This window comes from Phyllostomus discolor, chromosome 4 (genome assembly GCF_004126475.2).
Source record: "Phyllostomus discolor isolate MPI-MPIP mPhyDis1 chromosome 4, mPhyDis1.pri.v3, whole genome shotgun sequence".
NCBI classification, from domain to species: Eukaryota; Metazoa; Chordata; class Mammalia; order Chiroptera; family Phyllostomidae; genus Phyllostomus; species Phyllostomus discolor.
Genome location: NC_040906.2, coordinates 113,089,050 through 113,114,480, shown reverse-complemented (window position 1 = coordinate 113,114,480; position 25,431 = coordinate 113,089,050). Strand labels below are relative to the sequence as shown.

The following is a 25,431-nucleotide window of genomic DNA, read 5'->3' as shown; positions in this document are numbered from 1 at the left end:
TGCTGCCGCATAGCTGACTTCCACGCATCAGCGTGACGTCACTGGACGTGGAGTTGGAGGAGCTACACCATTTATAGTCCTTCCGCCATGCATACACGACAGGTACACACTCAAGAGCACATGCAATAGTGAAGACTGTACAGAACAGTAAAACGGAGTCAAATCATTACGGAACTAGGGGGTGATAAGTTGAGTACTTGTTACCTGTTTTTGACATAATTCATTTAATCATAAATCCATATTGTTACATTTTAATCACAACTGTGTATAACAACCAGTTTGCACAACTGAAAATTGAACACGCGGCTCTCACAAGCCTGCATGGGCCAGTTCCGGGGCAGAAGATCCCGTGCCCCTTGTCCTCTCTTCGGACGCTTGCACCACGCGGCCTGGGAGTGGGGCTTTCTACTCCTCTTTTCCTTGCCATTTCTGCTGCTCCCCCTCCACACAGAGGCGACATCTCATCCACGGACACCGCGCCTCCCCCTACTGGCGGGCGCATCCTCGCCCACACTCGGGAGGCCTCGCTCTCGTTCTCGGAGCTCTTTCCACAGCCTTGAACCTACAGTCCCCTTCCTTCCTGTTCTATCCTCCCCAGAAAGACGGGTACCTGCCCTCAAATTCTCTTCAGGCAGCTCTTCTGGACCAGGGGTTTATTCCATTGCCCCATGTTCACTCTCTGTCCTCCCCACACGTCCCTCCCCCTGCAGATTCCCAGCTCCTCAGAAAAAGGGGGTGAGGGAGCTGGCCTGAAGTACCTCTCGGGAGAGCTGGGGAGCGGAGGGGCCACGGGGACCAGGGTGGGAACAGAGCACTGCCGGGTGCTTCGGGAAGTTGCGGGGAGCCACTGGGTGAAGGGAGGTGGAAAGAAGTGGGGGGAGGAGAAACAGAGGCAGTCACCTCATAGGCTGTGTCCGGAGAGCCGTCTTCAGGTCCTCCACCACTTGGCTCCTCATCTCCGTCTCCTCCTCATCAAACGCGTACAGACTCTGCATCTGAGGTGGGCAGAGAGGGCCAGGGTCCCGCTGGTCCCGCCTCCCAGCCCTTGCACCCCCAGCCCAGGGGTGAGGGGCCATCCTGCCTCCGGAAGGGGGGGGCACGTGAGGAGTGGGTTGCTAAGGCCGAGAGAGCATCGGACTCTGGGAAGACTGGGTTCCGGCCCGGACTCCACATTCCTCATCGGTAAAATGGGGAGAATTGCTGGCCCAGCCGTTATCCCAGGCTTGTGCAGTATACAAACGGGGCGATGTTTAAGTGGTTGTGGGACTCTAAAGTCACACAGGGAAGAGAGGGGCGACGACAAAATCTCGGGGTCTGATCTCCAGCGAGTGGGCATGAGGTGCGGGGCAGGTGGCGCTCTCCCGCAGCGCCTCTCACGCCTCTCACGGTGGGGCCAGGGCTGGGAGGGGCGCTGCTCACCGCAGCCATGGAGTTGATGCGGTCAATGTAATAGTCCGGCCAGCTGGTCGCCGTCTTGTTGGGGTCCTCCTGCTCCTGCAACAAGAAGTGGATGGACCCACCTGCTGACAGGCCCGTGGCCTGAGATCCGCGGCACAGTTGGTGGACAGAGTCCTTTCCCAGCCCCGCCGAGGCGGGTGACAGCAAGGGAATTACACAGTCCTCCAAACGGGAGGGCTCCATTCCTTCCTCAGTAAAACGTGGGTAATAAACACTGAATCTCATGACCAGCTAATGACACGGGCAGAAACCATGCAGGTATGTATACGCCTTTCATGAACAATATGTATAACTAAAAATAAATTCATTTTTCCCCATTACATGTGTTCTGACTCTATTTAATAAAATATAATTTTGTATCTGTTGAATGTAATGAAATTTGTGCTGATATTTTATACATCTGGTTTTTTTTCCAATTTATTTTTTCAGATACTATCATTCTCATTGTATTTTACAAAAGTACTTGGTTTGTGATAGTTTGGGAACTTAAAAACCTGGTCTTTCTCCCAGATAGTTTGAGAAGCACTGAGATGAAGCATTTGGTGGAGTGCCTGGCACATAGTGGGTGCTCAATAAATAATAACTTTAAAAACGAAAGCAAGCATGAGGAACTCCAAGACTCACGGGTGTAGCTGAGAGGCAGAGCCCATATCCCAGCGCCTTTGTCTTAATGGTCAGGGCCCAAGACAAAGCCTCAGTTCCGCCCCAAGTGTGGACAAGAAAGATGCGAGTTGGATAAACATCAATGTTGACTGAAAAACCCAGCCAACAGATCTTCTGGGCATTACACAGACCCAGCCCATTCCTGTCCTGGTCCCATTTGGCTGTTCTTTCTTGTCTGCTCTCTGCCAATCTCCTGCTTCCAAATCGGCATAAAAACCTACCTCCTCTAGAGCCTGTCTGCCAGCTGGCCTGAACTTTGACCTGAACCCCTCAGCTCCATCCACTTGGGATTCATGATTTGGTTTCATAAAATCCAAATTTTAGACCAGTGGGAAAGCTGCCTTGATTTTTGTGACTTCATGTGACTATACATGTTAAATCTCGATGCCTGAGGGCCCCAAATTCTATTTTCTACCTTGGAAAAAGGGTCACAGAACCAAAAACAAATGCATCATAAAACACATATTTCCCTGCCTGTGGTGGCTCATCCTTTATCCATTCCATATGCATTTAATGAGCACCTACTATATGTCAATCATTGTACTGAGTCTTGAAAATACTGAGCAGAAAGTCAAAATCTCTGCCTTCCATAGTGTCAGAGTCATGGTGACAAATGCTCTATGGAAGAACTGTCCATAGGAGGCCATGGAAATTTGGGGGGGCATCTAGCATACACAAGTTCATGAGGGGAATGAAGCAGTGGGAGTCTGAGGACTGGGCTCATTTATTAAGATTACTGAAGCTAAGACAGTCAGAGAGGGTATTACAGACATTGTGGAAAGAGTTGGGGGTTTGAAAGTGAATGGGGAAATTACACACAATTTTTTTGGAAAGGAAAGACAGAAGTACTTACATTTTAATTTTTTTTAATTTTAGCTATATAAGAGATCAACTTAAAGGACCCCATAGTAACTTAGTTTGGAAAGTGGGGAATCATGAGACATGATTAATTACTCCTGAAATTAATTTTCTCATTCTTCTCTCCCCTTCTTCCCATGACTTGAATTTTTTTTTAAAGACCTGCTTTTCTAACAGTGAAATTCCTAGACACAGAATGTAGTATTCTGCAGGCACTTAACACATGTACATTGAGTACCCTAGACAAAGACTTGCAGTGTGTGCAGCCCACGCATCTCATCACAGGTTGTCATATTCCAGCAGGCCAGTGCGGACACTGCCATAGCCAGCTGCAGTGAGTCCATTGCCTCTCAGGCTTTCCTTGCCTCATGTGTAGAATAAACACTAGACTGGATGGTTTTTCAGTCCCTTCGAACTCAAATGGTATGTGATGCTAATCCTCCAATTTCATAAAGTTGGCCTGTCTCATTGTGGAGCTCTGGATGGGACAGATATCAGTGCAGGAGTAGCCAGGACCTAAGTACCAAACACTCATACTCTGAAGTCAAAGGAATAAGCTGCAAGTCTGAAAAGTTGCAAAGGGGAAGGAAGGAGGAAGATGGATCAAAGAAAAAAAAAACATTGAAAGAAACAGGCTCACATAGGAGGCAAGAGAGACATAGAAAGAAAGTGATGTGCAATGAGACACAGAGACGAAGAAAGACAGGAAGATGGAAGAAACACAGAGAGAAGGAGCTAAAATCCAATTAAGCCCTGACTGAAGCCGCACGCCCCTTTCTAGGGAGGACCAGGATCAGGAGGCTGATGACATCTTTTAATGAACTAGAGGAGAGGGAGGAAAGTGTGAGGATAGCAAGGCCTGCTGTGACCCTGATATGCATGTTGCCCTGGGAGGGCAAGCCTGGGTCAGGACAGGTGCTAAAGATGCTGAAAAGGTCATGACCCTCCCTACCAAACTGAGTCCTCACAACAAAGCTGCCCAGCTATGGCCCAAGTTGGCACATCCTCCAGGCATGGGTCCAGCCATAGAAGGGAGTCCAGATCTGTCACCTTTGTGCCTCTCCAACCCAGCACCACTCCTGGAAGCCAGCAGGCACCTGCTTAAAGGGTTTCTGAAAAACGGAATTCTATTTCCCTGAGTGTAAGCTCCATGAGATGGTGTTTTTTGTCCTGATTTTTCCTCCAACATCTAGAACAGTGCTGGTGTGTAATAAATACATCGGGAGTCACTCCGTGCCATGGCCCCGAGATGACAGCAGAAGAGGTCAGAAACGGCACCTTCTTCTTGCTGCAGTAGATCTGCCATTTCTTCTCAGGGGGCAGCGCAAACACAGCCTCCCGGTTTTTGTCGGTGAGATCCAATTCATCCTGCAAAGACAGCAAGAAAAATGTCTGGTATCCAGAGATGAATACTCAGCTCTCCAGAAAATTACAAGTCCTCCTAAAGCTATCCCTCAGCCAACTAGCTTCCTCCCAAAGAGGATCAAAGATATGACAGGACAATTCTTCCTCTGCTAGAAATAGAGCCCACCCCTTGCTTCAACCCAAGCCTGTATTGCTTTTATCAACACACCTCCTGCAATGCTTTGCTAGCCCTTAATCCTCTGACCCCCAGGGTTTCTTGTCTTCCTTCCTTTGTCATTCTTAAACTTGTCAACACCACAAGTCAAGGCCAGACAAAGAAAAGAGTCATTCTACAGATCCAGTCCTTGCCCCTATTCTGAAAGTTACTGTGACCATCTAGTCTCTCCTCCAGAAATTCTCAGGTTCCCCTAACCTCCACATGGAACTCAGCAAGTCTGGGGGAGCTAGTAAGGACGGTGAGACTGAGAAACTCTCCTGGCATGGAGGGCATGCCATATCAAAGGAGTTGCTGACCTGCTGAACTGCTTCCCCAGAGATGTGCCTCTGCCAGAGGCAGCCAATCTGCCCATGTGACCCCCAACACAAGGCAGGGAATGCACAAGGTGTGGGGCTCTGGCAGGCTAGGTCACACTTTCTGGGGAGAACGGAGAAGTTTCCGACTTCATCAAACTTATGGCAGCTCTGTGGGTAGTTTTGGGTAACTTTATAGGTTTGGCTGTGCTAAATGGCCCCTAAAAGGCTCTCTTCTTGAAGATGCTCTGCCTGTGATTCATGAGCAATGCTCAACCTCATCAAAGAAATGATTAATGGACCATGGGGAGCACAGTGCACTTCTCAACTTAATTACTGGGAGGTTTTTTAAACCAAAAGCAAAACTTGCATTAAGATAATAATAGCACAGTATTACTAACTTTTTTATTTTAAAAAATGATAAACAGTTAAAGTGATATCTAAAATATGAGTCTAAAGTATGAATATTTATACTTTTTTCCCCTATACTTTTTAAAAAATCCTCACCTGAGGATGTTTTTCCATTGTTTTCTGAGAGAGAGGAAGGGAAAGAGAAAAACATCGATGCAGGAGAGAAGCATCGATTGGTTGCCTCTTGTATGTGTCCGTACTGAGGATGGAACCTGAAACCTAGGTATGTATTCCAATGGGGAATTGAAACTACAACCTTTCAGTTACAGGATGGCATCCTAACCAATTGAGCCACACAAGTCAGGGTTTCCCTATACTTTTATTCATGGGAGAATGTTTAAGATTTTCCTTCACCTAGATCGAAACTGTCCAATAGGAATATACATGAGCCACATGTATTTTAAAAATGTCCCATGTATATTAAAAATGACACATGTATATTAAAAAACTAAGAAATATATTTTTAGGTTTTATTTAATCCAAACTATCTAAAATATGATCATATCCACATGTAGTCAATGTAAAAAAATCACTGAGATATTTTACATAAAACCTGATGTATATTTTATCATTACAGCTCATCTCAGGTCAGACCAGCCATGTTCCACATGGTCAGCAGCCCCACATGACCAGTGCGCCACCTTGGACAGCTCACACAAAGGCAATGTGAAACAATGCCCATCAGTTCACCTGCCTTTGGAAACAAAGACTCCTGCAGATCTAATGCTAAACAAAGGTTCTTCCCTAGAACCACTCCTGATATAACCCAGAAGTGTCCATAATCAAAATTCCCAGAGCCCTGCTTGAGGTTCCTTCAGTATTTCTTTTTCCATGGTCAGACTCATAAATAAAAGAAAAAGTAGAATTATTCAACTAGTACTTCCCAGGACAAACCCTGAATTTCTTCTGCTTTGCTTGCACAGTTAGTTCCACCCAGAATGCCCTCATTGCACACCTACCCACCCCGTGGGCCTGATCTGATTCCCAAGCTCAAAGTCAGCTCCCTCCAGCAAGCCTTCTGCAGACCTTCTCAGGTGAGAATGCTTCTTCCTTCCTGAACTCCAGAACAGTTATATTCAACATTGTATTGTGTTCATTTATGCATTTGTCTTTTCTCGCCAGTGGTCTCTGTCACTAAATCAATGGACGTTTCTTGGCAATTTGGTTCAGCCCAGATAGCACATGACTCTTACTGAATCTCTCTGCCCTAGTGCCTTTGACAGCCACACTCTTGGGCAGTCCCTCCTGCTTCACCTTAGGTTCCCCTTGGGCTCCCTCAATGACTTCTCCCCTTCTCTCCTAATATCAAAGTCCCTCAGGACACCATCCTGGGTCCTTTTCTCTCCTCCCTTGATGCTTCCCTGGGTGAAGCCTTCTCAGTCATTCCCAAAGACTCAATCATTATTCTGAACTCTCTCAGACCTATACCTCCAGCTCACCAGTTTCCTGAGCTCTGGATCCTGGGACCCTTCTGCCTCTTGTACTTAACTGCTTTGAGGTACCTTACACACCTATGTAGTGTTGTTATGTGCCAGACATTGTTCTAAGTGCTTAATGTTTACTCATTAAAGGTGCTACAGCCCATCTTACAGATGAAAAAGAAAGAATATGCAAACTGAGTTCATCATCCCAGTCCTCTAAATCCAAGTATCCTCTGGCATATCCTGTCCTGTATAGGACATCCACCCAGTTCCTCATGTCCGAAACCTGGGAGTTCCTTAACTCCTACTCACTCAGCCATCCCAACAAGTGCTATTATAGCTTTTCCTAAATAGCTCTTAAATCTGTCTACTTCTCTTTATCCTCACTGCTAACACTTGAGTCCAAGCCACTATACTTCCTATTTTAGACTGCACCGAGGGCCTCCTAATGGTCTACCCAGGACCATTCTTCAACAGAGTACCCTGAATGGTCTATTAGAAAAGTAGATTGGATCACCTTAAAGCCCTGTTTAAAGCCTTCAGTGGCTTTCTGTAACCCTTAGAATTAAATCCAAATGCTCAGTTCTTCCTGTTTTCATGGTGTCTCCCAAAACAACTTGCTCTTTTCTATGGGGGACCCTCTGATTGTTCTGTACCTCCACTTACATATCTAACCATAACTCTATTTTCAGGTATCAGTGGAAGTGTCACTGTTTCAGGGGGACCATCATGACCCCCATTCCAGAATAAAGCTCCTTGCTAAACAGTCCCACAGCCCCCTGAATATTCCCTTTCCAAACACTCACCACAATTGTCATTATTGTTTAGGATCAGTGTTCCCTGTTAGACATCTCAGAGGCAGGGACCATGCCTGTTGGATCATCATTAAATCCCTGCCCCCACAGAACCCAGCACACAAAAGTGAGCATTTGGATTTAATTCTAAGGGCTACAGAAAGCCACTGAAGGCTTTAAACAGCGCTTTGAGGTGATCCAATCTACTTTTCTCAATAAACATTTTTTATTTATTTGATCAATAACTGATGCTAGTCTCCTTATAGACAAGACTTCTCTGACTTATCCTTGCTTTTGCCAAAGTACCTTGTTAGGAGTCCTGCTCACTCAAGGTGCTCAGTAAATACTTGCTGAATAAAAGGGCCACAGGAAGGAATACTCTCATCATGTCCTTCTATCAAAACTCATGCACCCTCTTCAAGAAAATGTGCCTGTGATAATGTAAGAAATACACTGTTGATCTTTGTTCCCAGTTCCTAACACAGAGCTCCTAAATCCCTTGGAATTTCCTGGGTTATAAGAGCCTCTTTTCTTCTAGTGAAGCAACTCTTCACGAGACCTAGGTTGATTCCAGATAGGGGCTGGCCACCAGAAAGATCAAGCCTTGATTAGAGCCTAGAAATTTCAGTCTCATTTCCCAAACTCCAGAGAGAGGACTGGAGATTGAGCTAAAACTTGCCTAAAACATGATGAACTCCATAGAGCCCCAAAATGGCAAGGCACTAAGAGCTTCCAGGTTATTGAACCTAAACTTCACAGAGACCGAAGCTTTTGTGCTCAGGGCAGAAGCCTTGCTGCCCTTACCTTTCCGGGCATTATCCTATGTACCTCTTTATCTGGCTGTTCATTGGTATTCTTTATAATATCTTTTACAATAAACTGGCATTAGGAAGAAAAGTGTTTCCCTGAGTTCTGTGAGCCATTCTAGGAAATTATTGAACCTGATGAGGGGATCATGGGAACCCCCAATTTGCATCTAGTTGAACAGAAGGGTGGATAGCCTGGGAACCCACTACTTGTGACTGGTGTATAAAGTGGGGGGCAGTCTGCTGGGCCTGAACCCTTAAACCATGGGGTCTGTGCTAATTCCAGGTAGTTAGCGTCAGAAGTGAGTTAAGTCATAGGACACCCAGTTGGTGTCCACAGAGAATTGTAGAATTGCTTGGTGTGGAAGTCCACACACTTGGTGGCAGCAGTATTTTGAGTAAAACACAGATCTCAGCAGTGCTAACACCCATAAGGCTCCACATGGTAGTCTACACTAGGAAACACTTTGTTCTCTCCCACCCTCTTCCCATCCCAAGAAAAGGTATAAGTTAGGACACCAATGAGTTTTCCTAAATCTGATGTAATGTGGAAGGTAGACAACTTTTTCATGTAAACTTCATGGTCTCACCTTACAGTGTCCTGTTATTTGAAGGCTAGGTGGCCTTAATCAGATATGTCTATTATCGAATTCAAGTATGATGTCTCATTCCAAATCACACTGTATTGTTTCTCCAATGGTCAACCAGGAGTATGAGTGACCAAGGAAGGACTCACAGTAGATGAGCTTGTGCTTATCACTCTGCTCTACGCCCCAGTTAGGTCTGGGTCCTGGGCACAGGTGCTGCCTCCCTGACCTGGGACTCTCCTTGGCATGCAGGCTGGTCTCACCATCAGACCTCCAAAGACAGGGATCGTGCATCTTTCCTGTTCTGCCTCTTTGTGGTCAGAGGATGATGTTTCACACACAGGCACAGTGTTGCTCTAGTCTAGACAGGTGTCAAAGAGTCAAGGAGAGCTGATGACAATGTGAGTGACAGAGCTTCTGCCTCCCTAAGGCTAGACATAGGATTTGGTCATCCCATACCCGAGCCAGCTCCAGGTGTGATGTTGGCATCTCCATCTCCATACTACTAGCCAGTCCTCACCTGTTCTGAGGCACCCACTGTCTGCCTACAGAAGTCCACCCTGTCTCTTATTCTTAAGCCTGAGACAGAAGGATCCTAGGGATATTCTGGAGAGCCAAACACAGAATGGTGTCAAGTGTTCTGATGTTCTTTGAGCTGTCACTGCCTCATTTCACAAAAGTCTTGACTTATTCTTTTCATGGTGGCCTAAATGCTGCCCCATTAGGTCAAAAATCCAAAGGAGACATGAGATAGGCCCATTCTTCTGAGGATACGTTTTGCAGTAAGTGACTGTTTCTCCCACAGAGCTCAGGTGTCCTGGGGGACCTACCTCACCCCCAAGCAGAGCTTCAGAGGTGAAGACCCCAGCACATGGGCCCCTGCCCTCTGTCTTGCTTTACCTGCTCCAGCCATTCATTCCCCTCCTCATTGTCAACATGGTCCCTGCCCCTTACTCACCACCAGCTCTGCGAAGCGGACATTAAGCTCCTCTGCATTCGGAATAGGACTGGAGAACTCCATGTACTGCAGGGGGCTACTGTCCCGGAGGTTGATCTCAGGGAGGTCGCCACCCCCAAAGCAGCACAGGAAGCCCAGGCCATGGCGACTCCTCTTGCGGGGGGCCATGGTCACCACAGGCCAGGGGATGATCAACAGGCAGATGCCCTAGGTCCTCATTGTGACCTGGGTAAGAGGAGAACAGAGAGCACAGAGTGGTCAGGCATGGCAGCCAGGTAAGCACAAGACTGTGGTCACTCTGCCACCGTAACTCAGTAGTCCTTGACTCAATTGCTGAGCCTCTTCCCTTCTCCCACTGCATCTCTGCTTTCTCTAGCCCCTTTTACCTGAGGCACTTCTTCCTCACCACACCCTTCCAGTGTGTCCTCACACAAACACTTTCAGATTGCCACTCTGTGCCCCTAGAGAAGAGAGAAGGTCGAAAATGGCACTCATCTTACCTCCTCTCTTACTGTCAGATGGAATCCTATCCCTTATCTTCCAGCAAACCCATTTTCAGCAGGGCTCACCCACTCCATTCATTCTGGGGTTTGGGGATACCCAGTTTAAAGGTTTAATACAATGGGGAAGGAAGAGTTCTTATTTGTAAGTATTGATTCTTAGCCGTTTCTTCTAGATTTGGGTCATGAACAGAATGATGAGAATGTCTCCATGGTCTTTAGTCACATCATTGCTAAAAATATTGACCACAATGAGGATATAGACAGACCTAGAGGGGAATGCCAAAGAACTAGCCATCACCTCTCTCAGAGAACAGTCCTCCAACCAGCTCTGAATCCATAAACCCATGTAGTTATCTAGCCCTCTTTTCTATAAAGACACTATAGGAGATTTTCCTAAAGTCTCACAGAACTTGAGACATTCCTAATCTAAGATATTCCTTTGAAACAAGCTCTAGAACTTTATCAAGAAAAGATAAGTTAAATGTTTCATAACTTATTCCTACTGAACTCAAGGTAACTTCTAGAGATCCTTGCTTTGTTTCCTAAGTCCTAACCATCTAGCTAATAACTTAATCATCTGATCCAGCCTCTCATATAAATCATGATGCATTTTAATTGTCATTCTAGAGCTTTTTACCAGCTCCATTTTTTCTTTCTTTATAGGCTTTTTAGCATACCCAGAAGAGCCTCAAATAACACACAACCTGAGGTTGTCTTCTGTTATAGGTCATCTTTTATGTATTTACATATTGGCTCTCCACAGCTATTATGAAGCCTACTTGAAGGCAGAGGCCATGCCTCCTGCTTCTTTGACACCCCTCCCCCCATTTTTATAGCTAATAAAATGCCTTGCACTTAGTGAAGGTTCAGTAAATATTTCATGGTCAATTGAAAAACAACCTGTGTTCATGGAAAAGGAGGAGAGAGGTCCTTATTAATCAGTCAAGAAATAATGACTGAAATCTCTGATTTCTAGTGGTTAATAAGCCAACGAGAATCCTGTAAGTCTGTTGTTGCCTCCCTCTCTTAGGGTCCCATCTAAACATCCAAAACTGAAGACACAGGTGATTCAGGTGGAAGTCATGTAGCTTAATGGAAGAGAGCAGAAAACTGAGGTCTAGGAAGGGAATGTCTTATCTGAGGCCACACAGGCTAGGGACAGAGCTGGGGCTGAACCCCAGGACCCCAGTGCTCAGGCTATGGTCTGGTCACCACCTTACCAGAGCTCATCTTCCCACTCAATTGTCCTTTTACCCAATGTCCTAGCTTCCTAGTAGTCTCTCTCCTCTAGAGAACACCAATCTCAACAGCTTAGTTTAGAAGTACTTCCAGTCTCTGCCCTGGCTGGTGTGGCTCAATGGATTGAGTGCCAGCCTGTGAACCAAAGGGTTGCCAGTTTGATTCCCAGTCAGGGCACATGCCTGGGTTGTGGGCCAGGTCCCCAGTAGGGGGGCATGCAAGAGGCAGATACACATGGATGTTTCTCTCCCTCTCTTTCTCCTCGCCTTCCTCTCTCTCTAAAAATAAATAATTAAAATCTTAAAAAAAAAAAAAAGAAGTAGTTCCAGTCTCAAAGGTCCCCTCTAAACCAGTAGAAGCCTATGAGGATCCCAAGGCCACCTGATTTTCTTCTGTCAGAAGGAACTGCTGCCACCACCCCAACTTCCTATTCATCTCTGCTCTAACCTCTCCTCCACTTGAGTAGAGTCTTCTAAGTCAGAGGAACTGGGATTTGACTCCTGGCTGGATGACCCTTCGCATGTTTCATGAGGCCTTAATTTCTCAGGCCCTGAGGTTCCTCACCTGTGACACCAAGATAATAATCATAGCATCTTCCTCACTGGGTTTTGGTGAAATGTAATTGAGGTAACATAAATAAGATGCCTGGAGCACACTGGGCCCTCACTGCTGCTATGGCTTCATTATCATTTTCACAGCAAGGTGAGACTGCTCTGCCCAGAGCCTGCAACTGGAACCCTTATCCAGGCATGGATGGGGCCACCAAGCAGGGCATTGTAGAAACTTACCCACCTAGATTTAAGAAGCTTCCTGGCTTTGCCTCCAGTAACTGCAAGGTCTGAACTAGAGGATCTGAGTGTTTTCTCAGGCTCTGAGCTATTTCTAGTTGAAAAGGTAAACACTTATTACTGACCCTACTGGAAAGGTATAGTGAACAGAGTGGTTCATTTCTGTAAAATCCCTTCACAAAGACAAGCAATGGAGACTCCCATATTAGAAAAGACTTGAGAAGCAATATGAAAAAATGGGAAGCAACAACAGAACAAAACCCAGGGGACTTGAACTTAGGCCAGAGGGATTTAGCATGCCCCCCACTCCACCACTTACCTTTCTCTCCATGGAAACTTCCCCAGTACCAACAGCTCCATGCCCTTCCTATTCTGTCTCCTTGCCCCATCCCCATCTCCTCCCTGTGGGAACAAGGTCTTCTAGGATTTAGACCCTAAACACAGACATACCAATGGCCTAAGGTCAAACCATCTGGTCACCATCAACTAGCACTCCTATGACTGTCACAGGGTCTCCTCCAGCCCTCTGGCTCCTGCCAGACTTCCTCTCCTGAATGTCACATCCCTCCACATTATGGAGAAAACATATTTCCTCAACTGAGAAGACCAGGGCTAGTCACCAGCCAGCTGTGGGTCAGGGAGTCATGGTGTTATCCTCTCTGGGCCTCAGTTTCCTCTCGGCACAGTGGCAGGGTTCAGCTGAAGAACTCCCAGAGTCCAGTCAACTCTGACCTTTCACACTATCTGGCTTGATCTCATTCCCAAAGATTTCCCCAGGGGCCCTCCTCAGCCCGCACTGAGCACTCCTCCCACATTCCGCCCCAAGCCAGGAAGCACTTCCTATTTCTTGAGTTCACTACTCCCATTTGGTCTGCAAAGATGAAAATCCTAACCCTTACTCCTGTGTCCTGGCCCCCAGCCTCTCTACACACCAGTTTTTTGCATTAATTAGGACTTCAAAACTCCATATCATCAGTGCTTACTCCTAAGTCATAACTAAGAGCAGAATAATATTAACACTGAGACTCTGGTATTTACCAGACACTGAGCTATATCTACATTGCATCCTCATAACAACTCTCTGAGATATGTGGCATCATTTTAAATAAGTTATTTAAAGAAAAATAAAATCCTGTGGTTCAGAGAAGTTAAGTAACTTTTCTAAAGACATACAGCCAATTATGGCATAGCTAGGATTCAAACACGTAACTTTGACTCTAAAGCTACAAAGCACTAAGCCATAGTGCACAGGTCTAGGGAATGTCCTAATCTGAAACCTGCTCAGAGCTTTCTCAAGTGTTCTATAGGCTCTGGCTCAAAAATCATTTTAATAGAGCATTTCCTATGAGTTAGACCAGGTGCTTTCAGAGCTCTGTAACCTCATTTCAGCTTTGCAATGACCTTGTGAGGTGGTTATTACTATTATCCCTCCTTACAGATGATGATATTAGGGCTTCAGCAGCTGTTACATGACGTCAACAACACCAGCTGTGAAGGGACAGAGCTGCAACTCACAACTAAATATTCTGACTCCAAATTCACTGCTCTTGTCAGAGGACCAAAGCTGACTCAGAATCCCTCCCTTTAGCTCTTAGGACCAATGCTGTGGCTTCAGGGTACTCAAGTTGCCTTCTCCTATCCCCTCCCCCCAGCTCCATATGTGGGGGTAACAGAGCAAAGATATGCTATTGTGTATCCTTGGCCACTTCCAATACGCCTCCAAAATGGCAGGCACTGTGCTGACAGTTTAGTACTTTATGTTATTTATTCCCTGAAACTCTCCAATAACATGACTACCCCTTCTTACTGATGATGACATTAAGACTCCCAAAGGTCAGGCAACTTGGCCAACGACCACGTCCTATGGGTGAAGGGGCTGGATTTGGAGGATAGTGGTGGCATACGAACACACATGCTTTTAACCAGCCTTTAGCCTGTGTGCTAAATACTGGGCTGGATGGCGATGACTGAACAAGGCATGGTCCTTCTCCTCAAGGAGGGCGCCTTCTAGTGTAGGAGCCAGGGGAATCAAGGCAGTCAACAGAGAAAAGTTAGAGAGACAGGTGTAGTGGCAGCACTGAGAAAGAGGACCTGGTTTAGCCTAGGGAAGGTGCCCAGGAGAAGATGACACTGAGCTAGTCTTGGAAAAGATAAGAGAATTAAGGAAGGATAAAAGGTGGAAAAAGGCATTCTAAGCAAGGGGAACAGTATAAGAAAGGCACAGAGCATGGTGTACATGCGGCCAGAGTTCTGACCAGTGGCTTATTATTAGGTTGGCCAAAAAAGTCTGTTTTATTTTTTCAGTAAAATAAAAGACACATTTTTCATCTTCACCAATAACTTCATTGATTTGGATATTTTGCATATGTCAGCTAACTCCCACTATTGGGTCCTAGGGGGTAGAGGCCAAGGGTGCTACTGAACATCTTCCAATGCATAAGACAGCCCCACAGCAAAGAATTATTTGGCCAAAATGTCAATAGTACCAAGAAACTTCACAAAACACTTTTGACATGTTTGATCTGTCACAGCACTTTCTCCATACACTGCACAAATCTTTTTTGTATTTCAGTTTCATTTTTACCTTTCTTGAAATAATAAAACATAATAAGCTGAAAATGTTGCATATTTTCTTCCATCTTTGATGTTAAAATGGCTGCACAAAAATTCACCAATTTTGATAAGCTTTTTTTAAATACATGCTGATATGACAGCTGTCACAATGCAATCTAATAAAATTGTTTAAAATGAAGTTAAAGATAACTAAGCATTATTAAAGCCATCATATGGAAAAAACTAAATGAACTTTTTAGCCAACCCGTACTTTGTGGCTAAATTAATAGGCAAAGGAAATAGGTGGGGTATACAAATACCTCGGATTGTCAATACATTTCAGGCATCCTGGGGAGCCTGATCTATTGCCCTCTTCTCTCCATAATGTCCCCTGGGGCCAGAGTCTGAGAATAGGGTCCAGAGCTTCCCAGAGCTGATGCATGAAACAAAAGGAATGTAAACAATTTCCTGTTTCACAGGCAGACGATTCCTGCTGACATATTGACCCACTATGCACCACTGGGGTCACCTAGGAAATGGACCCAGGTCCAGCTTACCCAAAACCTGGCTCCCAAAGAAAGAGCCCATGCTTTTCCATCTTGAGCCTCTGCCCACCATCTCCCCACTGACCACCTATACCATGTTTGCTCCCACTTCAAGCCTCTCAAGACTGTCCCCTCATGCTTTGAGGGCAGCAAACAGGTTTGGGATTCTTTACAATGCTATCTATACACACTTCTACCCTGAAGTTGTCCAAATTGCCAACACCCAACTCCACCCCACAAACTTGGTTGGATTCTGTTCATAAATTCTATGTGATATTAGACAAGTTACTTAGCCTCTCTGAGCCTCAGTTTCCTCATCAGGAAAATGGGGAAATAATAATAGTACATACTTCACAGGGTTGTCTTGACGACTAAATTAGTTAATATTTGTAAAGCACTAGTGCCATGTAATAGGCAACACTATTAATACTAGTGCCATGTAATAGGCAACACATAGATAATGTCACTGTTGTAATTATGAAGACACCTGAAAGTGGACTGTATTAATATTACAGAAAATTCTGTATATGAATGAATCTTGCACATTATTGCAGGTGTTGGCAAATATTACAGGAGCCAAATCTAGCCCACAGGCTGTGTTTGTAAATTCAGTCTTATTGGAACACAGAGCACTCATCGTTTAAGTATCACCTGTGGCTGCACTCATGCAACAGAGACTCCAAAGCCCACAAAGCCAAAAGCATTTACTACCTGGCCCTTTACAGAAAGCATACCCATTACTATGTTATTAGATTGAATTATATGTAGCTGACAGTATTCAATTATGTTTAATCTACAAAATCATTAATTTCATATGGTTCAACTTAGTGTATCAAACTGACTAATCACATGTCCTGTCTTACCCATTAAAATGGGAGGGCAGTGTTCTAAATTCCATGATTCAGTCATAATAAAAAGTTATAATTATCATTTTTGAGCACCTACCAATTTCAAAGTTTATCTCGAACTTTCACCATACTCCTGCAGGGTAAATATGATTACCAACACCACTACCCACCCACCCAGTTTTTACAGACGAAAAAATTTAGGGCTCAGAAAGATGTAAAGTGTAAAGCTAGGACTCAAACCAGGTGTCCATACACCACACCTATCACACTGTTCCCACTCAGTGCCAAGAGGTTGCTGGGAGTGAGCTCCATCCCTGATTAGGATAAGAAATGACAGCATGAAGACATCCTATCTCCCCACTTCTCTGTGGATCCATCTCCCACACAGGGCTCCCAACATGTGGTTGATAGGGCCCAATTATCACTTCCCTGTCGACCTCAGAACAGGAAAGTGTGAGCCTCAGGCAGGGCTGAGAAGTGGGCAGGGAGCACTTTCAAAAATAATCAAGTTCTCTTTCCAGGACTGGGGGAGGTATTTTTAGCAGCCGTCTAAATTATGGTTTTCCCCTCTGCTCTGGGAAAGGCAAAGAAAGCAAAAGTAAACCCTCTGAGCCCCAGTCTCCTCTGTGCAGACAGAAAAGGGGAGAAGGGGAAGGAGATAAAGGGATGTCTTGCTGGAAGAATGAAACTGAAAATTCCCCAAAGTGGCATTTCTCTGACTTGGGGGTGAATGTGAAAGTTAGGGATTTTCCAATGGTTTTCTCATTTTGAGAAATAATGAAGAGAATATAGGGGGTTTTTTTTGTCTCACTGGGGAAGAAAACAAGTAGATACTAGCTCTCCAAGGCCATGATCAATCATTCATCCATCCATCCCCTGAGTGACTTCCAGGTAGAAAGCAATTGCCTCAGTGTTTCACATGAACCAAACATCATATTCCATCCTCACAAGGTTTACTGTCTTGCTGGGGAGGCATGTGCAGAAACAAGTAGGATGCCAGGGAGAGAAGGAGGTACACCTCCAGGTGGGGGACTGCAGGGAGGGAAGACTGACTTCTGGCTACTGATCTGGAACATTCACCACAGGAAGTGGCATTGACACAGGTCAAAAAGGAAGAAAGAATATTGGCACATGCCAATTGACTGTCTAGGAAGGCATTTACAACAAAGGTGTACCAGAGTGCCTGGCATCAAGAAAGGCCCAAGGGGAGACTTCCATCCAAGATGGAGGTGTAAGTAGATACACTATGCCTCCTCACACAACCAAAAAAAGGACAGTGACAAGTTTGAAAACAAAAAACAACCAGAACTCCCAGAAAATCAAGCTGTATGGAAGTCTGACAACCAAGGAGTTGAAGAAGAAACATTCATCCAGACCAGTAAGAGAGACAGAGATGGGCAGAGAGGACTTGTGGCAAGGTGACGGCTGGAGGACCGGGGCAGGAGGAGGCTGGCGGAGCGTGTGGTCCCACATTTTTGTGCTGATAAACTGGGAGGAACAACTGGAAAGTGAAACAGACCAAGTGACCCAGGGTTCCAGTGCACAGAATATAAAGTCTCAAAACTTCTGATTGAAAAAACCTGTGCAGTTTGTGGCAGGTGGAGAAACGACCAGCCTCACAGAAGAGTTTGCCGAACTGACCCATAGGATCCTAGAATATAACACAAAAACACCCACCCAGGAATCAACACCAGAAGAGCCCAATTTGCTTGTGGGTAGTGGGGTAAGTGACTGGCATAGAATGGAGCAAGTGGCATTGAGTGGAACAAGTGGCATTGTTCCCTCTCAGACCCCTCCCCCACCTACAGCACCACAGTGCAGCACCATGGGTTGCCCTACCCTGGCAAATACCTAAGGCTCTGCCCCTTACTACATAACAGGTGCACTGAAACAAAAAAAAAATGGCCCAAATGAAATAACAGATCAAAACTCCAGAAAAAATACAACTAAGTAACAAAGAGATAGCCAACCTATCAGATGCACAGTTCAAAACACTGGTAATCAGGATGCTCACAGAAATGGTTAAGTACGGTAGAAAAATAGAGGAAAAGGTGAAGGCTGTGGAAAGTGAAATAAAGGAAAACGCACAAGGAACCAACAGTGAAGGGAAGGAAACCAGGCCTCAAATCAACGGTTTGGACCAGAAGGAAGAAATAAACATTCTACCAGAACAGAATGAAGAAACAAGATTTTTTAAAAAATGAGGAGAGGCTTAGGAGCCTCCAGGACAATTTTAAACATTCCAACATCTGAATCATAGGGGTGTCAGAAGGAGAAGAGGAAGAGCAAGAAATTGAAAACTTATTTGAAAACGTAATGAAAGAGAACTTCCCCAATCTGGCAAAGGAAATAGGCTTCCAGAAAGTCTAGGAAGCTCACAGAATCCCAAAGAAGTTGGACCCAAGGAAGCACACATCAAGGTACATCATAATCACATTACACAATATTAAAGATAAGGAAAGAATCTTAAAAGCAGCAAGAGAAAAGCAGACAATTATCTACAAAGGAGTTTCCATAAGACTAGCAGCTGATTTCTCCAAAGAAACCTTGCAGGCAAGAAGGGACTGGAAAGAAGTATTCAAAGTCATGAAAGGCAAGGACCTCCATCCAAGATGACTCTATCCAGCAAAGCTATCATTTAGAATGGAAGGGCAGATAAAGTGCTTCCCCGATAAGGTCAAGTTAAAGTTGTTCATCACCACCAAACCCTTATTATATGAAATGTTAAAGGGACTTATCTAAGAAAAAGAAGATATTCAAAACTATGAACAGTGAAATGACAACAAACTTACAACTATCAACAACCAAACCTAAAAACAAAACAAAACAAAACTAAGCAAACAACTAGAACAGGAACAGAATCACAGAAATGGAGATCACATTAAAGGATATCAGTGGGGAGGTAGAGAGGGGAGAATAGGAGAAAAGGTACATGGAATAAAAAGCACATCTGGTAGGTACAAAACAGATAGGGGGAGGTTAAGAATAGTATAGGAAATGGAGCAGCCGAAAAACTTATATGTACAACCCATGAACATGAACTAAGGGGGCAATGCTGGTGGGAGGGAGGGTGCAGTGTGGAGGGGAATCGGGGGGGGGGGGGGGGGGGGGAATGGGACAACTGTAACAGCATAATCAATCAAATATAGTTTTTTTTAAAAAAAAAGCCCAAACATAAGTGAGAGGTGAAGGGAAGTCAGTTTACCAGGCTGGAATGCAGGGCTCAAAGAGGGGAAGTGAGAAACAAGAAGGGGCCAGATAAAGGCAGGCCCTGAATGCCAGGTTGAGGAGGAAGAGCCACTGAGAGATGGGTGGGTGGTTGGCTTTTAGTAAAAAGAGTTTTTGAGGCCTGATCAGAGCTTGGATTTTGATGGACCATTCTGGTGGCACCACAGTGAGTAGATTAACAGAGAGACAGACCAAGGGGAAGAGTTAGAGAGAGAAGTGGCTTCTGTCTGTCTGAATAAGATGTAATGAAGCCCTGAATGACTGAGAATGAAGAGGAGGGGACAGATGCCAGAGATGTCACAGAGGGTATGCCAGCACATGTGTGAGTGGGGGAGGAGGCTTTGGCATGACATGTACCAAGCACAGAAAACAGGACTAGGGCTGATCATGATGGGGGACTGCTGGGAGCTCCCTGGACAACAGCTGTATAGTAACAGAGAAGAAGGCATTTCAGCACCCAAGTCTCTGCTACCCATTAGAGTCAGAGGGAATCCTGGCCAAAGGGAAACCACCCTACACAGGACACCTGTTACCTCATGTCCTCTAACTTCCAGGAAAAGCAGCCCACAACTTCTGTCTGCACGCTCCTGCCTGGTCTTCCCACCGAGCACCCAGTGTGCTGAGAACTCATGCCATTTGGGCAGCCCAGGTACAGAGGAGCTCCTTACTGGCCACTCCTCCTGTTCCTCTTTTCCAGGATCCTTGGACAAAGGCATGCTGTCACTCATGAGGGCAGCCTCCTGGAGTCCTGTTAGGAAGGTCAACCCTGGGACCTCAGGTGGGCCAGTGCACATAGTCATACTCTAGATGCCAGGCTGTCTTCCCAGACATGATGCCCTCATGACATTCCTGCTAGTCCCTCTCAACATCCTGTACTCACACCAGAGAAGCCTTGCATGTGCCTCGGGGCCTGGCTTGACATAAATCTTAGACCTCGGGCACATTCCATCACTGGTGGGCAGGGTGGGGGGCAGGCAGGGGCTGGAGTGGAGTGGAAAAGGATCTGAGTTTACTCCTGGAAGGCAAATGTGATTGACAATGCAGACACAGGGAGACCCCTCACCTACCCCTCACTCTTGTCCATATAATTTCATCCATCTATTCATTTGCTGTAACAAATATTTGTTGAGCACCTAAGTACCATGCAAAGAGCTAGAAAAATGCAATGGTAAACAAGGGTTCAGCTGGGTGGGGCAGTGAACAATTAAACAAACAAATCTAATAAAGTGTGGATAAGGTGATGATAGGGGAAGTACAAACGTTTGAGTCTGAGGAATGTTTGTAGGACTCCATCCCAAGTGGGGGTTCTATTCCACCCTGAGCCCTCAGCTCATGCAAACAGGTTAGAGGGACATTGTATAGTGGGGAGAGTGTTGGGAAATAATCAGAGATGCCATCAAAGATTCAGGACCAGATATTTACTACCATTACAAAAGACTGAAACACCCAAAATATCAAAACATAAAGAACTGGACAATACAGATTGATTATACAGACACATCTACACACACACACACATACACACACACAATTATCTTTGGGTTACTGGAATTTGGGGTTATTTTTCTTACAATTTTCCAGATTTTTCAAATTTCTTGAGCATTTAATACTTTCATCAGAAAACAATGCAGTTTTTATAAGAAGGACCACCGTAGGCTAAAAATAAAGAGACCCAGGATTAAGTGTCAGCTTTGCCCTAGCAGGCTATCTGAACAACAGAGGAATGACCTTGGACAAGAGCATAATTTCTCTGAGCCTTGTCTGTAAATGAGCAGGTCAAACCACACACTGCCTAGATTTTCTCCCACCCCTGCCACTGGGCTCTGTGCCACAGAACACGTGAGGTGCTAAATGATGCTGGTTGAATGGAACCAAATCCCCTGGGTTTCTATTAGTTCATCATTCAGTCACTGAATCACTGTTGTTTTTAGCACCAGCTCTACACCTGGCACTGCTCTTGGTGCTGGGGATCTAAGGGGCACCTAAGAGAGACACAGCTCCTGCCCTAGTGGAGCTACAGTGTCCCAAGCTCAGAGTCCCCTTCCACACCTCTTTGTCTTCCATTCCAAAAGCCCCATCCTGTTAGTGTTTCTTGCCACTTTTTCCAATATGCCTCGAGTGCATTTGTTTCATTCCCAAACACCAAGCTCCAGACCTGGTCCACCTCCACATGGTCTCATGCTGGGACCAATGCTGACCTCTTGTTTCTCCCCTTCCCGCAAGCAGCTCTTTGAATAATGTATCCAGGAGCACCTGATTCTACATTCCTCAGTTCAGCATCCCTCAGGGCTCCCAGTCCACACTGAAAGACACCTGCTTTGATTTTAAGGTTTGGCCATTTGGTGGGGCTCACAAATTCCACACCAACCAAGCCTTGAAATCAGATCTACATCCCGAGGGCCAAGGAGGATCCTCTCCTCCAGTCCAGAAGGACTGGCACTCTCCTACACTGCTGCTGGAAATGCAAAATGGTGCAGCCATTATGGAAAACAGTTTGGCCATTTCTTAAAAAGTTAAACATGAACCTTCATACGATGTAGTCATTCCACTCCTAGATATTTACCCAAGAGAAATTAAAGTGTATGCCCACACAGAGGCTCATTCATAAGGGTGCACAGCAGCTTCATTTGTGATTGCTCCAAACTGGAAGCAACCCACATGCCCAGGAACAGGTGAATCAATAAACAAATTGTGTAGTGCATCCATATCATAGAATACCACTCATTAATAAAAAAGGAATCAATTATTTATACATGCCACTCATGGATGGATCTCAAAATAATTACAAATGAAAGAAACCAGAGGGAAAAGAGTACATATTGTAAGATTCCATTTAGGTTAGCTTGTAAGAAAATACAAGAGCATAATTTCTCTGAGCCTTGTCAAAGGTTAGCTTGTAAGAGAATACAAGCTCACCTAAAACCAGGTGGCAATTTCCTATGGAGGAGGAGGAGGGTGGGAAGGGAGGCGGTGGATTATAAAAGAACACAAGGGAACTCCAGGGAGTGGGTGATGGATATGTTCATTATTGTGATTGTGGTGATGGTTTCGGAGGTGTATACTTGTCAAATTACTTGCTTCAATCATGTAAGGTTTGTTATATTTCCATTTTAGATCAATAATGCTGTTAATAACGCTACTGGTTTGCAAACAAACCAAGTATCTTCATAGCCTCATAATATCAAACCCCCAAGGGCTCAGGCCACTGAAACTGGCTCCATCCTAGAAGATTTCCAATATTACAAGCTACTCTCCAGATTCTAGAAAAGACCCCATGGGAGTGATGGTATGTGGAACACAGACTCCCCCACAGGCCCAAGCCTCAGCCCGCCTGGTTTCATCTCCCAGGAGGCAGTGGTATATTGTGAAGAGGGCATGTTTTCATATGAAGCCTGTGCCTAAGTGACTCAGTACCTGCGAGCCTCCTCTCCCTCACAGACCCAGGGAGGACAATGCCCACCTCCCATGGCTACCATGGGCATCAAATGAAGGGCAAATACTAAGGAGCCAGCATAGCACCAGGCACATCACAGGCCCTCAAACTGAGTTCCCTTCTCCTCTCCCACCTCCAGCCTGTTCAGAGCAATGGCTATCTAAGGCTCAGGACTCAGCCTGTGAAAGCATGAGAGAAGCTAAGGGGCTCCCAGGAGCTGAGTGAGAATGGAGTTAGACCCAGTGAAGCACAGACAGGCACACACCTGGTGGGTGCCTCTGGGAATGAGGCTGAACTGACAGCAGTCCAGGGTCTCTGGGTGGGTAAAAATGGAGAACTCGCTGCCTGAACTTTGTAAGAGGCAGAGAATATGGTGAAGGGGATAGAGAATGGGAGCCATGCCAGGGAGTGTTCAGGACAAAGCATCAGGAGGGATGTGGTAGATGGGGCAGGGGAGATATCTGACCCATGCACAGTGGACAAGCAAGTATGGAAGATGCTCAGGAAATGACCAAGGGAGGGAGGGAGGGAAGAAATTGATGCAAGCTAGCACACAAGATGATTTGCCTCTAAGGGTGCAGAGGTGTAGGTGTAGGAGTGGTCATATGTGGCAGGTGTGTATATATGTTTGTAGTATGATGTATGGTATGTGTTTATATGTGCATATGTGGTACAGTGTGTATATATAGGTGGCATATGTATGTGTGTGTTCATCTCCAGGGAACAAATACACATGATTATACTGACTTTCAAGTCTCAGCAGAAAGAGGATCCAGCCAGTTCCTCGAAGTATATGAGCAGAGAAAACAATAGTATCACTCAAAATCAGCTCCCATGTCAATTTTGAATCGGCCCACCTGTAGATTACAAAGGAGCTGCCCAAGCACAATATTTAGAAAGTGTTACTGCGGGGAATGCAATGTCTCAGCTTCATTTTCCCATGAGCCACACTGGCCTGGAGCAGAGAACCATTCAAAGGATGCTGTACCTGCCATGGGCCAGAGACAGCATTTACGTTCATCATCTTATCTCATGAAAACCAAGTGAGGTCAGGATCTTTGACTGATGAGGACATTGAGATTCAAAACCAGGAGATGACACCCGAATAGAGCTCTTCTGTATATGACACTGCCTTATGCCAGCCCAGTCTCAATTCAGCTCTGGGTATATGTATCCCTGTGTACTTGTGTGTGCCCAGCAGGCATAAGTGTTTCCCCTGGGTGATATTACAAAGGGGTGTACACTCCACCTGCCTCTGCTAGTTGAAATTGTCAGGTTGTAATTCAGCTGCTTCCCCAACAAGCCTGAGATGGGAAAAAATTCCTGACAATAATGTGTCACCGAACTATTCCATACTCCACACTTTACAAGACAGGTATTCAATACATTTCCAGAAAGAAAGACACTAACTTTTACCATGAGCTAGGCTGGGCTCAAACCTTCACACTTTTTATTTCAGTTAATTATCTCAACATCCTGCAAAGATGGTATTTTGATGGCATTTTTTACATGTAGGGATATTGAAGCTTAAAGAATATAAGCAGTGTGGACAAGTTCATCAAGTTCATAAAACATGTGAACCTCAGTGTGAATGATTCCAGAACTCAGACAGCCTTCCCACTGCACACATGCAGCATGTGAAAGGCAGCATCGTGGTCAACAGTCAGAGCAGCGTCCTGCAGTGCCCTACCCTTCCGCATTATCTTGTCTTAATGCTCAAGGAATAATCCAGCACTAGTACAGAGAAATCCTGTTCCCTAGGCAGATGGCAACCCTGGCCCCAGCATCTTACTGCACATACTGAGTCACAGAAAGGTCCAGGCTGCCCCACCTTCAGGGCCAGCCTCTTGGGCATGTGAACTGCGTGCCTTCAGAAGGACCCCTGCTTGGTTTCAGGCTCTGCTGTCACCATCTTGAAATCTTTAATGATTTTTGCACCAGACCCCACAGATCATGCAGCTGGTCCTGCCCATCTTCCCCAGCAGCCTGCGCAGGCAGACTTTCCCAGGAAGAGCAGCCCCAGCCAGCCACTCCCTGTATGCTTCTAAAAATGTGACCCAGTCTCTGAATGGTCAGGACAGAGCAGAGACCAATTACTTTAAACTGGGGTGGCTTCCTGCCCAAATGGCCTTGATGGGCAACTCTAACTGCTGGGCAGTTTCCAGCCCTGATCTCTCCTCCTTATTCCACCTCAACCTCTGCTCCACACTCCCTGGCTTCTGACTCATTCCTCCCTCAAGGCACCATTGCTCAAGGGACTGAAATTCCTAGAGGGCACAGACACTTTTACTTCTGTCTCCCCCCACAGGACTTTTTCTGCAAACACAGCAGGAACTTGATAAGAGCCATAGATTAAATCAATTGTAGTATTTCCTGAATTCTTGACTCTTATCAGTTATAAGGCATATCCCAAAGATTGTATGTCCTTCTGCAATTGGATATTAAAAGCAAGAGAATGTGTTA

The 25,431-nt window shown here is 45.5% G+C and overlaps 1 protein-coding gene across 4 annotated transcripts in view; it reads right to left on the bottom strand.

Moving 5' to 3' along the window:
- Positions 1 to 25,431, bottom strand: part of DAAM2 (dishevelled associated activator of morphogenesis 2) — a 110,961-nt gene that overhangs the window by 36,863 nt on the left and 48,667 nt on the right. For 3 of the 4 annotated variants that reach the window (XM_028509027.2, XM_028509029.2, XM_036024069.1), the window contains 4 exons: positions 9,832 to 10,056; positions 4,258 to 4,347; positions 1,420 to 1,494; positions 901 to 995 (listed from right to left, as the gene is read on the bottom strand). In XM_028509027.2, the coding sequence (XP_028364828.1) occupies positions 901 to 995; positions 1,420 to 1,494; positions 4,258 to 4,347; positions 9,832 to 9,999 (428 nt within the window). In that variant the 5' untranslated portion in view covers positions 10,000 to 10,056. Of the gene's footprint in view, positions 1 to 900; positions 996 to 1,419; positions 1,495 to 4,257; positions 4,348 to 9,831; positions 10,057 to 10,217; positions 10,236 to 25,431 lie in introns of those variants that run through there. The other variant, XM_036024071.1, reaches the window with a different exon arrangement.